Source organism: Anguilla anguilla, chromosome 9 (genome assembly GCF_013347855.1).
Source record: "Anguilla anguilla isolate fAngAng1 chromosome 9, fAngAng1.pri, whole genome shotgun sequence".
In the NCBI taxonomy this organism is placed as follows: Eukaryota; Metazoa; Chordata; class Actinopteri; order Anguilliformes; family Anguillidae; genus Anguilla; species Anguilla anguilla.
Window position 1 is genome coordinate 9,532,635 of NC_049209.1, and position 12,759 is coordinate 9,545,393.

General features: G+C 42.7%; 1 protein-coding gene across 3 annotated transcripts; it reads right to left on the reverse strand.

The window, feature by feature from the left end:
• Positions 1-865: 865 nt before the first annotated feature.
• On the reverse strand, positions 866-12,600 carry LOC118236012 (zinc finger protein 711-like). Of its 3 annotated transcripts, none has more exons than XM_035433995.1 (9): positions 11,660-12,600; positions 10,172-10,253; positions 9,937-10,035; positions 9,118-9,570; positions 8,515-8,670; positions 7,816-7,953; positions 5,963-6,097; positions 4,548-4,688; positions 866-4,328 (listed from the first exon to the last, which is right to left on the reverse strand). In XM_035433995.1, exons 3-9 carry the CDS (start codon positions 10,013-10,015, stop codon positions 3,151-3,153), a joined length of 2,280 nt encoding a protein of 759 aa, XP_035289886.1. In that variant the 5' UTR covers positions 10,016-10,035; positions 10,172-10,253; positions 11,660-12,600; the 3' UTR covers positions 866-3,150. The 3 variants fall into 3 exon arrangements, with proteins under 3 accessions (XP_035289886.1, XP_035289885.1, XP_035289887.1); XM_035433994.1 differs by having other exon boundaries at positions 10,160-10,253; positions 11,660-12,599; XM_035433996.1 differs by lacking the exons at positions 10,172-10,253; positions 11,660-12,600 and having other exon boundaries at positions 9,118-9,581.
• Between the last annotated feature and the right edge of the window lie 159 nt (positions 12,601-12,759).

The following is a 12,759-nucleotide window of genomic DNA, read 5'->3' on the forward strand; positions in this document are numbered from 1 at the left end:
CATTCATTAAGGCAAGTGTACATATTGAGCCCTTTGCATTTTTAGATTTGAATTAAAATTGAATTCAAATAAAAACAACTAGTTTGTCCCATTTAATATGTTGACCAATTCATCACCTTATTAAATAAATGCCAGGTTTTTATTCTAAACCATCCAGATTTATCATTATTAAATTATGGACAGTTGTGTGCACACCTCCTGGCGGGCATTTTGACAGTTGCGCAATAATTTTGTCTGCTGCTGTGGCCCATCTCCTTCAAGGTTTGATGAGTTGTACGTTCAGATATGCCCTTCTGCACACCACTGTTGTAACCGCTGCTATTTAAGCATTTGAGGCCTTTCCGTTAGCCTGAACACGTCTGGCCAGTCTTCTCCGACCCCTCATTAATAAAGTGTTTTTGGCCCCAGAACTGCCACTCACAGACAGTATTTTGTTTATGGCACCACTCTCTGCAAACTGTAAAGAATGTGCGTAAAAGTTCGGAAAACTCCTAGAAGGACAGGTGGTTCTGAGATGCTGCCGCTATGTGTAGCACCAACAATCATACCTGGCCTTTAACCTACAAAAGTGTAGTGTCCATATTCAATGCTGCTTATACGGCCACTCAGAGGGCCGCAACAAGTCAAGAGACACAAAAACACTGCTTGGCAGAATGTGAATGCAAACGACAGGCATTTTAATCTTCTGCGTTTCTGCTGTTCTTCTCTGCACAAGTATAACTAACCTCCACTGATTAAGGATTTCATGTACTCATTTACTGCTGAATTCCCACAGCATACCAATCTGTCTATAAAGGGTAGTAACCTATTAACTTTAGAGATGTGATTCTTACCCATTCTCACAATCCACTCATGGAATCAAACATTCTTATAAAAACATTTATTTTGGTTCCTCTATACCAGAAAAGTTAAAAAAACAAAAAAAAAAACAATGAAAAAAAACTGCAGACATTCTGAGTCATGAACAATGTTACTGCATGGCCATCACTATGTTACTATAATGGCAAGCAGTTAAAGACAACAAAAAAAACATTGTGTATATCAACCACTTTCGGGTTACACTGTGGTTAGTTCCTGCAGGTAGGTGAGAGATTACCCCACCTCAACCTGAGGCTTGGTTGTTCAATATATTTCTGAATTTGAAAGATCACTTTAAACTCCAACTTCTGTGAGACCGTACAGGAACACCTGGAGAATCGTGTTGGTGAAAAAATAACTGACCGAAAGCATTACCATACAATTTTAAAGAAGTGAAATCGTTTCAGATGTTCGTCTGCACAAGGAAATGAAATTTTCAGAGTGTGATGAAGTAACAGTATTAAGGTCAAGGCACAACCACACCCCAAAAGTGTATTATAGACTGTATGTGATTCGAATATGTATCATCATAAACAATAGTTTATGCAAATAGTCCCACTTTTGATTTCATCCTTCAACTCATTCATTCAGGCTTGTATCTATCTAATATTTGCATTACCACACTATGACTAAAAGTGACTCACTAACATTCAGATTGTAATGACCTGTACATAAAATTTGAGTTTGTGAATCAATTGGATGTAGTGAAAATGTATGCAAATGAAAACTGCATTAAGAGTGAGGCATGACCATAAACTTACTCAGGAGAGAGTATGACGCACCTGTGCATGAGTGTGTCACACAAGATAAATGGAGCAGCGGCATTCACAGCACCGAATTCAGAACATTATAGATATTTGATTCCAAGGCATCCATCTATTCACTGTGAGAGAACAGCAGGCTGTTTAGGAAGATCTACAACCTGCAATTTGAGATTAGCCTACCATTTATGAGGGTATTAGCGATGACAGGCCTATCACCAGGTGAAAACGTACTGGATCATTCAGCTTAAGGTATTAGTTTGTAGCTAAACTGCATCATGATGTATATATTTTCACTGAGCTGGCTGCTAGTGTAGCATAGCACAGCCACAGACTCATGTAAACCAAACAAATGAAAACAGATGAAGAGACAAAAAGATGCACCTTAACATATCTATACTGAGAGGCACTGAAATGCAACATGTAATTGAGTATTTTTACCAGAAATATATGTACCAAACTGAGCACTGCTACACAATCTCTAAAGACTCAGATTTAAAGTGTTTACTGCCAACACTCCCAACACTGATACGGGACACAAGTTGGCTTTTCTGATTCGTAATTTCCATGAATACAAAAAGCTGGGAAAAACAACCCCTCTAGTGGCAATGCAAGTGTCAGGGTGGGGCAGCTACTTTATTGTGTAAATGGGAAAATGTGCAAACGAGATCAGTCTAGTACTCTGTGAATGGTCTGTACTCAGGATTGACTCCGCCCCAGGTACTCTGTGAATGGTCAGTACTCAGGATTGACTCCGCCCCAGGTACTCTGTGAATGGTCAGTACTCAGGAATAACTCCGCCCCCAAGGAGACAGATTAAGAATCCTGCAGTCATGACATGGCCAAATGGGTAAGGACCCCATGGAGGGCACACATCACACAGAATATTAGACCTCCTATTCTGCCTATTAGTGAACATTCAAAATCTGCAACCATACTGAAATATTGCACGAGTCATTTACAGCTGATACATTGTTCATGATAAAATCCATACGGATTAAATATTTTAAATGGATTTTCTGCCCATCAGTATATTTACAGATCACATAGCAGCACACCTTAAAAAACCACCGATACTGATTTTGCCACTTGATACAGAGACATTAAAGGACTACTCCCAATATGGACACATGGTACCATTTTATATTATTCTACAGAAATTCGTAAACAACATGACATTTGAGACCCTGAATGTCTGATTAGCCATGAATCTGCATCAAGCAAAAAAATAAAAATAAAAATAAAAATAAAATGCTGAAGTGACCATAGCCCAATCGCAATACCTCCGCTCCCCCGACAAACTGCAACTATTTTAACCATCTTCACCAAGTTTCAGCTCTTTGCTAGTGAATGTTAAGACTTAAAATGTCATTCCTGGAAAAGGTATAGTGGAACAGAGGACGATTATGTTACATATATAAACATAAATACATCTCCCCTCTTCAGGGACCTTCAGAGAAGGCCGGAGGAGCAGGCAGGGACGCTCCGCGCTACATTAGCACGTCTTTGTGGTGCCGCGTCAAGCGCGGCGCTACATTAGCACGTCTTTGTGGTGCCGCATCATGTGCTGGTTCTTCTCCGAGGGCCTGCGGAAGCCTTTCTTGCAGTAGTCGCAGCGGTAGGGGTAGTCCTTGGTATGTATGGAGATGACGTGGCGCTTGAAGCCGGAGGCGTCCGCGGTGTTGTAGTCGCAGTACTGGCACTGGTAGACCTTGCGGCCGCTGTGCGTCTTCATGTGCTTCTTCAGCTCGCTGTGCTGCCGGAAGCCGCGCGCGCAGTGCTTGCACTTGAAGGGCAGGTCCTTGGTGTGCGCGGACAGGATGTGGCGGCTGAGCGTGAACGGGTCCGAGGTCCGGAACTCGCAGTGCCGGCACTGGTGCGCCCGCTTGCCCTTGTGGGTCTCCGAGTGCTTCCTGAGCTCGGAGGGCCGGTGGAAGCCCTTCTCGCACACCTCGCACTTGTGCGGGAAGTCCTTGGTGTGCACCGAGATGACGTGGCGCTTCAGGTCGCTGGAGTTGGTGCTCTTGTGCTCGCAGTGCGGGCACTGGTGCGCCTTGTGGCCCTGGAAGATCTCCGCGTGCCTCTGCAGCTCCCGGTCGTCGGCGAAGGCCTGCGGGCAGTGGCCGCACTTGTAGGGCAGCTCGGCGCCGTGCTTGCTCTTGACGTGAGTCTTTAGGTTGGACTGGTCGGCGCAGCGGAACTCGCAGTGCTGGCAGCGGTAGGGCTTCTCGCCCGTGTGCGTGCGCATGTGCTTCTTCAGCTCGGACGGGTGGCGGAAGCCCTTGGCGCACTCCACGCACACGTGGGCGAAGTTCTTGCTGTGCACGGCCAGCAGGTGGCGGTTGAGCAGGCCCTGCTCGGCCGTCTCGTAGTCGCAGTACTTGCACCTGTGCAGCCTGGGCTCCGTGTCGCGCAGGATGAGCTTGTTGGAGCCGAGCGGGCTGGCCTCGCAGTAGCGGCGCGTGTACTCGGTGAACTCCGGCACCTTCTCGCTCTTGGTGATCAGCTTGTGGCCCTCCAGGTGGTTGTGGAAGCTGACCTTCTTGTTGGTGGTGAAGTCGCAGTCGGTGCACTGGTACTTCTTCTTGAACATGTGGTCCGGGTGGTTCTTCATATGACGCTTCAGGAAACCCCGGGACCTGAACTTCTTGCCGCAGATGTGGCAGGGATAGACCGTCAGAGGCTGCCCATCCGGACCGATGATCACAGCTGAGGGAACACACAAGTGAGGGCACAGAAAGGTTACCATCGGTTCCATGTCCTCCTCACCAACCAGAGGCACGGAATAAGAGATATCCAGCAAAACGCAACGAAGGCTTGAGTCTGTACTGTTTTACAGTAGAATAAATCATCCCTCTACCAGAGGGATCTACTCTCCATTCATTTGATAGCGGACAGCTTTCTCATGATAACATGAGTCTCACGCACCGGTCTGGCAGGGCCGAGCATCTCCTCTCTTCTTCTTGGCCTTCTGCTTGAGCGCCCTGCTGGTGCACAGGCTGTCGCTGATCTGCAGGTACTGCGTGGCAGCACCGTTCTTGCCCTCCAGTCTGCTGTCCAGGCCGTTACCTGAGACAGAATCAGCATCACCAGGACATTATGCAACCCAGTGCATCCAGTAAAAAAAAAAACTTCTGAACACCACAAGAATGGGGAAGACATGGCTAACTATTCTCACAGTTCCAGACACCAAGAAACAAGATTATTTTCCAATTTCCTGCACACAAATTAGATTTGACGAGCTAGAAAAGGTGACTATGGAGTGAGCAGGGATGGGTATAGTTAGGATTTTATCGATACCGATACAGTTCATCGATTCCAATGCTTATTGATGCTCTTATCAATTCTCCACTTCATAATCTGGAGCAAAAAAGTGTTAGTTTATTATTCAGTGTTTCCCCTACATAGAGATGCTTCTGCTGAATTTCTGCTGCTGGTGACAGAATTTTTTAAAGCTATGCTTAGAGGCAAATGGGTCATTTGGCTCAGAATATCTTTGCTGAAACAAACAAGTAAATCTGTGGCCTATATTATGACTTGAACTGCTATCCCCTGAAAAAGCGGTGGCTGATTCTTGGCTGACATTATCTATAGGACGAGAAATATAATCAAAAGTGTATAAAACCAATTCTGACTGCTAGTCTCTTAAGTTAATAACTATGGACTTGTCTGATAACAAGTGTTACCTTCACTTGACAAGGTTGAGACATGTTATTTGTGGGAAAGGAGCCACAAAACTGCTCTGTGGATGATGGTGCAGCAAATGTTTTACTCGAAGTCAAAACACTGCTTGTAGCATGTTGTATTTGTGTTTCATTAGTATGCTGGTATTACCTCCCTTACACGCAACAGCTTTTCAGCATAAATTGCATTTAGCTTTATTTCCGTCTGCTTTTATTAAAGTAGGCCCACACTTTCAAGTATTTTAACCAGTCCCCTATGACTTTATCGCACAGAACATAAACAGGCAATGAACATAACAATATTAGAACGTCATCATTGGGGTCAGCTAGAAATGTATTACAGGCTACTAGCTAGTTTTCATAATAAAATATTTATTTTTTACAATCCAATTTAACACTTTTCAGCTAATTTAGAATGCATGAAAGTGCATGTAATGAATGAATTAGGTGGTGTAAATACCGACAGCAGCACCGTTTGTCCAGGCCTTTATTGGTATTTCGGTTCTGATTAATCAGGAACTGGTACTAATTAAATACTGGCTCTAGATACCCATCCCTAGGAGTGAAGCTGTTCATTACTTTGTTTTTTCAAAGCCAGGGCACACTCACAGTGAAATGCATTGTGTCCTGTGAAAAACTGAGGCCTAAAACAGAGTTTACCATAAGCTGGGGCCCAAGCCACAGAGACAAAGTTCTTGTTGAGAGTTGAGTCATCTAGAGACTCCGGAATGGAGGGGTCCTCCTCTTCTCCCACAATCACCTCCATGTAAACCTCATCGGCAATCTCTGTGGAGTCTGGACAGACAGACAGACACACACACATTTGCAAAACACACACACCTGCATTAATAAACTATCAATTATTGGCTGTTGATGGTATAAATGTTGAGGTTGTGGGAATGTTTTGGACATTGCCACAATTTATAAACCATAAAAAAACATAAATTCACAGTTGCATAAGCTTCCCACTAAGAAACTCATTCCTCATATCAAAATAAGAGGACGTATTCAACAGCTTCACTACCCTTAGCCAATCTGGCCAAAAACACTGTGACACATTGGGAAATATGTAATACTGCCAGTGGGAGGATGATGCAATAAAACATCTCCATATACAAATGGACAAAAATGCCAAGACAGACAGCATTCCACCGATCATCTTTAAAGGTGCAGGATGACCTTTTCAATAAAAAAATAAATGGCTCTGTTTGGCTGAATTGTTGTTTAGAAACAAAATAACATCAGAGCAAGTGATGAATTTCGGGGCATGCCCGAATGTTCTTGCATCTTGCCGGTGATAACGTTCAGCGAGATTGGTAGACTGAGCGAGCCAGTGACCTGCTTCCATAAAGCCTCAGCATCCAAGCCAAAGAAAAGGAGGTATGCTAGCTAGCCTGCTTTGTAGGCAGCCATTTAGTTTATTTTTTATTTCAATTTAGTTACACTATAAATTTGGTCAAAAGGCAGCTTGAAAAGCAAATATTATAGTCTCAGAAACCATCTTTACATATGAACTTTCTGTTTCAAGTCTTGAATAAGGTCAGAATAACGGACTGAAAAGTATAGGTATGTGTACAAATGTATTAAATGTTTTTTCTTCTCTCACTTCCCTCTTATTATATGAAAACAACAATTGCCCAGTCTCAAGGACCGAAACAGCAATTATCATGGCTAGCAACGCTCACCACCTGTAAATCTGTAGTACTGTAATGTATGAATTACAGAAATACTGCATTTAGCTTTGAAACACTGCAGTGAGCATAATATAGCTAAAGACAACAGTTAGAATCAACCATCTGGGCTGTCCATAGTAATATCCGTGATATTACTCCCTCTCACTTCAGGCTTCTGTTGCCACTTGGGTTAGATTTGCAAACAGCACCTTTAATGGGATAGTTTTGGGAACATAAAGTTGCTGTACAAGTTGCTTTGGCGTCACTTGGAAGTGTATTCTCTTGCTTTAGACCACAAACCTGTGACCGACCCTACACCTGGCTTTGTAAAGCCAGCAGGTTGTTGGAAACTTCTGCAAGTTTATAAAATACCGTTCATCACACACAAAAAATATCTGGGCCAATCAAAACATACACTAAAATTTAAATACTATTTACAAAACCCTTTAAGTATAAAAATCTTAAAGGGTAAATAAAATTTACCTTATAAGAGGTCGATATGTGTTTCTGAATTATTGCCGTTTGATTTATTCGAACAATTTCTGAATAATTAATTCAAAATTCCTTCTGAGGATGTCCCTTTTTAGGGACCCAACGCTGAATGCTCGGTTGCACAAGAACACAGCCTGGGTGTAGAGAGTCACAGCCCTGCAGTAGGTCTTGCTGTCAGAGGGCACCAGAAACCAACGCTTTTCAGGGTTTACAGAGCCTGAGCATGTTACTTCTCTACTCACTTCAACCTGTGCTGGACACCGGCAAAAGCCGTGAGCTCATTTGCTGAAAAAAACCAGCAGCACTTCACTGCGGTGCTGGGAAGTAGCAGCAGACGAGAGGACTCACTGATGTCCTCGTCCTCCTGTGAGGAGTCCTTCAGCGCCATGTAGACCATTTTCTCGCGCGGTGGCCTGCCAATGCCGCCCGGCTCCAGCACAGCGTGACCGCAGTGGAGGTCGCTCTCTGTCACCACCTCTGTGCCACCTGCAAACACAAACACAAGCGGGTAAACAAAGCCTTTCACTGGGCGCGTCAGATGGGGCAGCTAAACCTGCCCAAAGGAGAAAAAAAAATTACAATTTTTAAAGAATACAAAACGTAGCCTCCAACTAAAATAACAAGTGGTGCCTTCGCACAATACTGCTGTGCAATTCCATGCACAAGTGCCACAGAAAATATAAGATAACTTAAGCAAATTACCAACTACTTCAAAGACAAAAAAACATTCCTTCGGTGCTGGTACAGGCCCATGATATTCAAAATATTTATTACATTACATTACAGGCATTTAGCAGACTTAGCAACAGCAACTTACACAACTTCACAGTGTCCAACCCGGGAATCAAACCTATGACCTTCAGGTTACCAGACCAGCTCCTTGCCCATTAATACTACACACACTCCACACTGCACCCAATAGGCCCCACGCAGAACTACAGGACAGTAGCAGTAACCTTAGGAACCCACGACACGTTAAACCCACTGTATCTCGTAGGATCATGCAGAGTTCACTCAGATCAATTTTATCATGCAAGGGCAGCTCACCTATTTCCACATCGTTGTTGGCCTCCGCTTTGAAGATGTACACCTTGATGACCTCTGAGCTGTAAGCACCGTCCTTGGCCCCAGAATCTTGTGTACCCTCAGAATTTATCTTCAGGTGAGTGTTTCCTCTGTCTATATTTTCCCCTACTTCATCCACTGCAGAGACAACAACATGGATCTCTCATTGCTACATCCTTAAATTATTTTAGTAGTCCCTCTCAGTCATTTCAGCACCACTGTTTTACATCTAAAGATTGAAAAGCAAGTAATATGGGGAGTCACATATTTTTCATTAAATAAACAAGATTCATTTTTAAAAATGTGAAACAAAAAAGAAAATGTTACTGCAAAAGTGTATGAAAGACATGTTCTTGCATATAATCTGGTTTTGGCCTGTAGTAAATGAATGTTACTGATGTAATTTTTCATGAAAAAAATGTTAATTAACACAACACCTGAACTGTGACAAGAAATGCAGAAATATTTTTTCAAGGTTCTGTCAAACTGAACCATTTTATCAACAAAATGTCACAACCCAACAACAGCTCAGCCTTTGCATTACTCTCACACATGGAACTTGTGTGTAACGTGCATTTAACTTACGAGAGATCATCAGGTAGTCCTGTGAGGTACTCCTGCAGTCCTCATCGTCATGCTGTTTGATGGTAACTGTGGAAGCTGGCATACCCTCATGCGCCTGGATCACCGTCTCCGAGTCGCAGTCGGAGACCATGACTTCCCCGGACACCATCTCAAAGACCTGATCGGGGACGTGCACCGACTCCTCATTCGGGTCAGCAGTCAGAACATGATGGTTACAATCCACTTCTTCCTGAATGGCCACCTCCGTCCCCAGCACGGACTCCGCCACAATCATGCCCTCTTCTGCTACCACGTCGTCGGGCCCAATGTCCGGCCCCTCCAGGACCTCCGCCTCCAGCCCAGGATCAAGAGTGATGCACTCATCAGTCACCACATCAGAGACCAGCACTGCCTCCGGCACGGACACCACGATGTGTTCACCGTCCAAGTGGGCCATTCCACCCATGCCCGCTACTGTAGAGACACTGTCATTATTAGTCTACTTGTTTCAGCCATTTCATATAGCAGTATAACACAGCGTGAAGCAGTTATGACTGACAAAATAAATGGCCCTTATGGTAATATGGCAGTTCCTTAAAGCTGAAAAGTTCCTAATCAGAACTGCCCCTGCTGCACCTCTGTATTAGTTTAAAATATTAAAATACTCAAATATTACTATGTGACTTATGACAACAATGAGAACCATTTTTTTCATATCACTGTACATTTTCCATTTAGTAACATTTTGTACATTTAGTAGTGTTTTCATTTCATGGTAAAACTTAAATAATCTATAAGAGTAAAATATGCTGACTCAATGTCAGTGAGTTATGTACCTACCAAAGTCCTGCATTATCATTGTATGAGGCATTTTTGAATCATGCAGCTGAAGTTCCAAGACCCCTCCATCCCGGTCCATTATCTCCTGCTTCTCAAGCGCTGAAAAGATCATCAATATCCAGGTTTACATATTTAATTTAATAACCAGCTACATTTCAATTCTAACACGATGGCAAAGAACACTGCTCCCATCACACTGAATGACCTGTATTAATCAACTTACTATTAGTAATACCTTCACATTTGTTGCACTGTCCTCACACAATTCAAGCAATTGACAAATGTTTCTTTATTTTCCTTCCAGGGAGGACAATAACCTGAAAGAGAAAAAACGCATTTACTTTGTGCAGCAGCACATTTGGTAAATTACACAAGCTCACAATAAGAACAGCCAAAGGGACATTCCAGGGGAAAATGCACCCTTATGAATCTCTCTGATCTTTCTGACATGTAACACCCATAATGCAACCTTTGAGCTATGTGCATTGGTATACTTTCGAGAGAAAAAAAATAAAATGTAAAAATGAACACAAACCATCAATAAGAACATTATTGTCAGTGTCCATTTTCACTCCACTTTTGGCCTACCCTACCTCCACTTTCGAGACCTACAGTTTGACAATACCTTGGTCTCATTTAATCATGAAGACTCTGCAACATGGCTTATGTTTCAATACTTTGACTGAATTTTGTGCATTAACGAATTAAGAATAAAATTAACTAGTTCACAAAACCACTTTCTAAAATTAATCTCGATATTTTAAATGTTGTTCTATATTGTTCAGTGTATACGCATGCAGAGTGGGATCTCTTACTTTCTGTTTTGCAGCAGGTCTACAACATCCCACTCCGTAAACTGTTGTACTGTACACAGATATATGTGAAAAATTGAGCAAAATCTTTTAAAAATAGTTTTGAGATAGATCCATCATAAGAAATAAGCCACTGGCATAGTGCAATAAAGATACACCAATCGGATATTTCGCACAAATGATTTGCCCATTCGATGAGTGGAACGTAATCAGTTCCGATAGTGTGAATGCCACAACGCACTGCAGATATTACGAGCGGCAACATTCCTTGCGCCGTCTAAACACTGCCCCCTCTACTCGGCCCCCGTCAATCTTCCGCCCACGCTCCCTGCTACAGACATTAGAAAATAAACATGGCCGCTATTTCTTAGCCCGTCTGCAGAAAGACTTAAAAATGAATGTGAAAATATTCTGAAAACGTGCAAAACACGCAGATTATACAGTGAAATGTACGACGGATGATTAGCCACGCATTTAGCAACGCTGCCATAATAGCATTTTGTCCAGAGAATGTCGTGTTTTAGCGCTTAAAATACATTTCACCTTCTCGGGTAGGTAACCTTATTGTGTACGGTTAGCTAGTGTAACTAGCTCGCTCAACATATGTACACAGACCGACATCTTGTTTTCCACCATTATATTATACAGTTATATTTTAAATCGATTACTTCGGGAGCACGTATTAGATAATTTACACGCTTCGAAAATATAAAACGCAAATCTGAAAGCGACCTTAAAAATGTAAGAACAAGTCGTAACTAAATGTTTATACGCCGTAGACTCATGGGCCACTATTACCTTTGTTGTTTTTCGCGCGGGTTTGATCAGGCCACAGGCCCACAGGACTGGGCCCTCTTTGCCAGACTGCAGAGGGATAAACATATTTTCAAGAAGAAGCAGAAACACGTTACCTGTTTTCCAATCCCCGTTTCCTGTCCTATGAAAATATCATATCCAAATTTATTTGAATTACACTGCTTGGTTATTATTCCCACGGTGCAGATGTCGGGGCCTATACATAGTGATTTCTGAGCTGTTTTCCAGGCCCGGTCCAATCAGGCTGCTCGCTGAAAGGAGGAAGGAGGGAGGGAGCAGGGCCTCCGCCGCAACCTGGTTCTGTTTTTCTACGTCACTGTAGTCTGGTGAAAAGCTCCAGCAATTTTCAGAGTTAGCCTGCTAGCTAGCTAGCAAGCAAGGTGCTGCAGGGCAAGATAGACCGACGAGTTGACTATTGCAACGTTTTGTATATGATGATGAAGTATTACTTCTTCTTTCTCGGAATTGACAGCGAAATTAGGCTTGGTTTTGTTCCAGCATAAACTGCGTATAGTAGAATCCCCAAGCACTGGCACGCAAGAACGGCTTCATCCCCGACTGCCGAGTACGATTTAGGCAACACAATCCAGGCACATCTACGGGCAGTTTAATGAAAAATATATAGCAAACCAACTAGATATTGACTTGGTTAACTAAAACAAGCAACCCACTAGATTTTTTTTTCTAAGTGATGCATGTTCTAACGATTAATACTGGGGTAATTTAATTGAATTGAATGGCTACTGTTGGTGGGAAATTGGGAAACAGTTTTAATGTATTTTATCTCACCGTCTCCTTAACTCACTATGTAGCGAGCGAACAGAGTTGCCGAGTTGACAGATCATCTGATAAGCGTATTGTTTGAAATTTGTTCTTGCAAAAAAATTAAGTGCTAACAGAACCAAAATTAACTTGTTTCTTAAAGTAACGCCGCTTTTGTTTTACATCAACCCCACACTAACGCGACTTTTATAGAGATGGATATTACGTTCTGTTCCATGGAAGCTGAGACTGCAAATAAATAGTACAGTAGCATGTTAAGAATATCGGAAGAGCAAGGTTAAACATTTTTTAACCTTGAAAAAAGGAAATCTGGAGGCAATACAGAATGCGCACTCGCGTGTAATTCTGCGCCAAACTTGTCATTTTAGGATAATTAAGTTTTCATGCACGCACGTTAAAAATTTCTCTACGG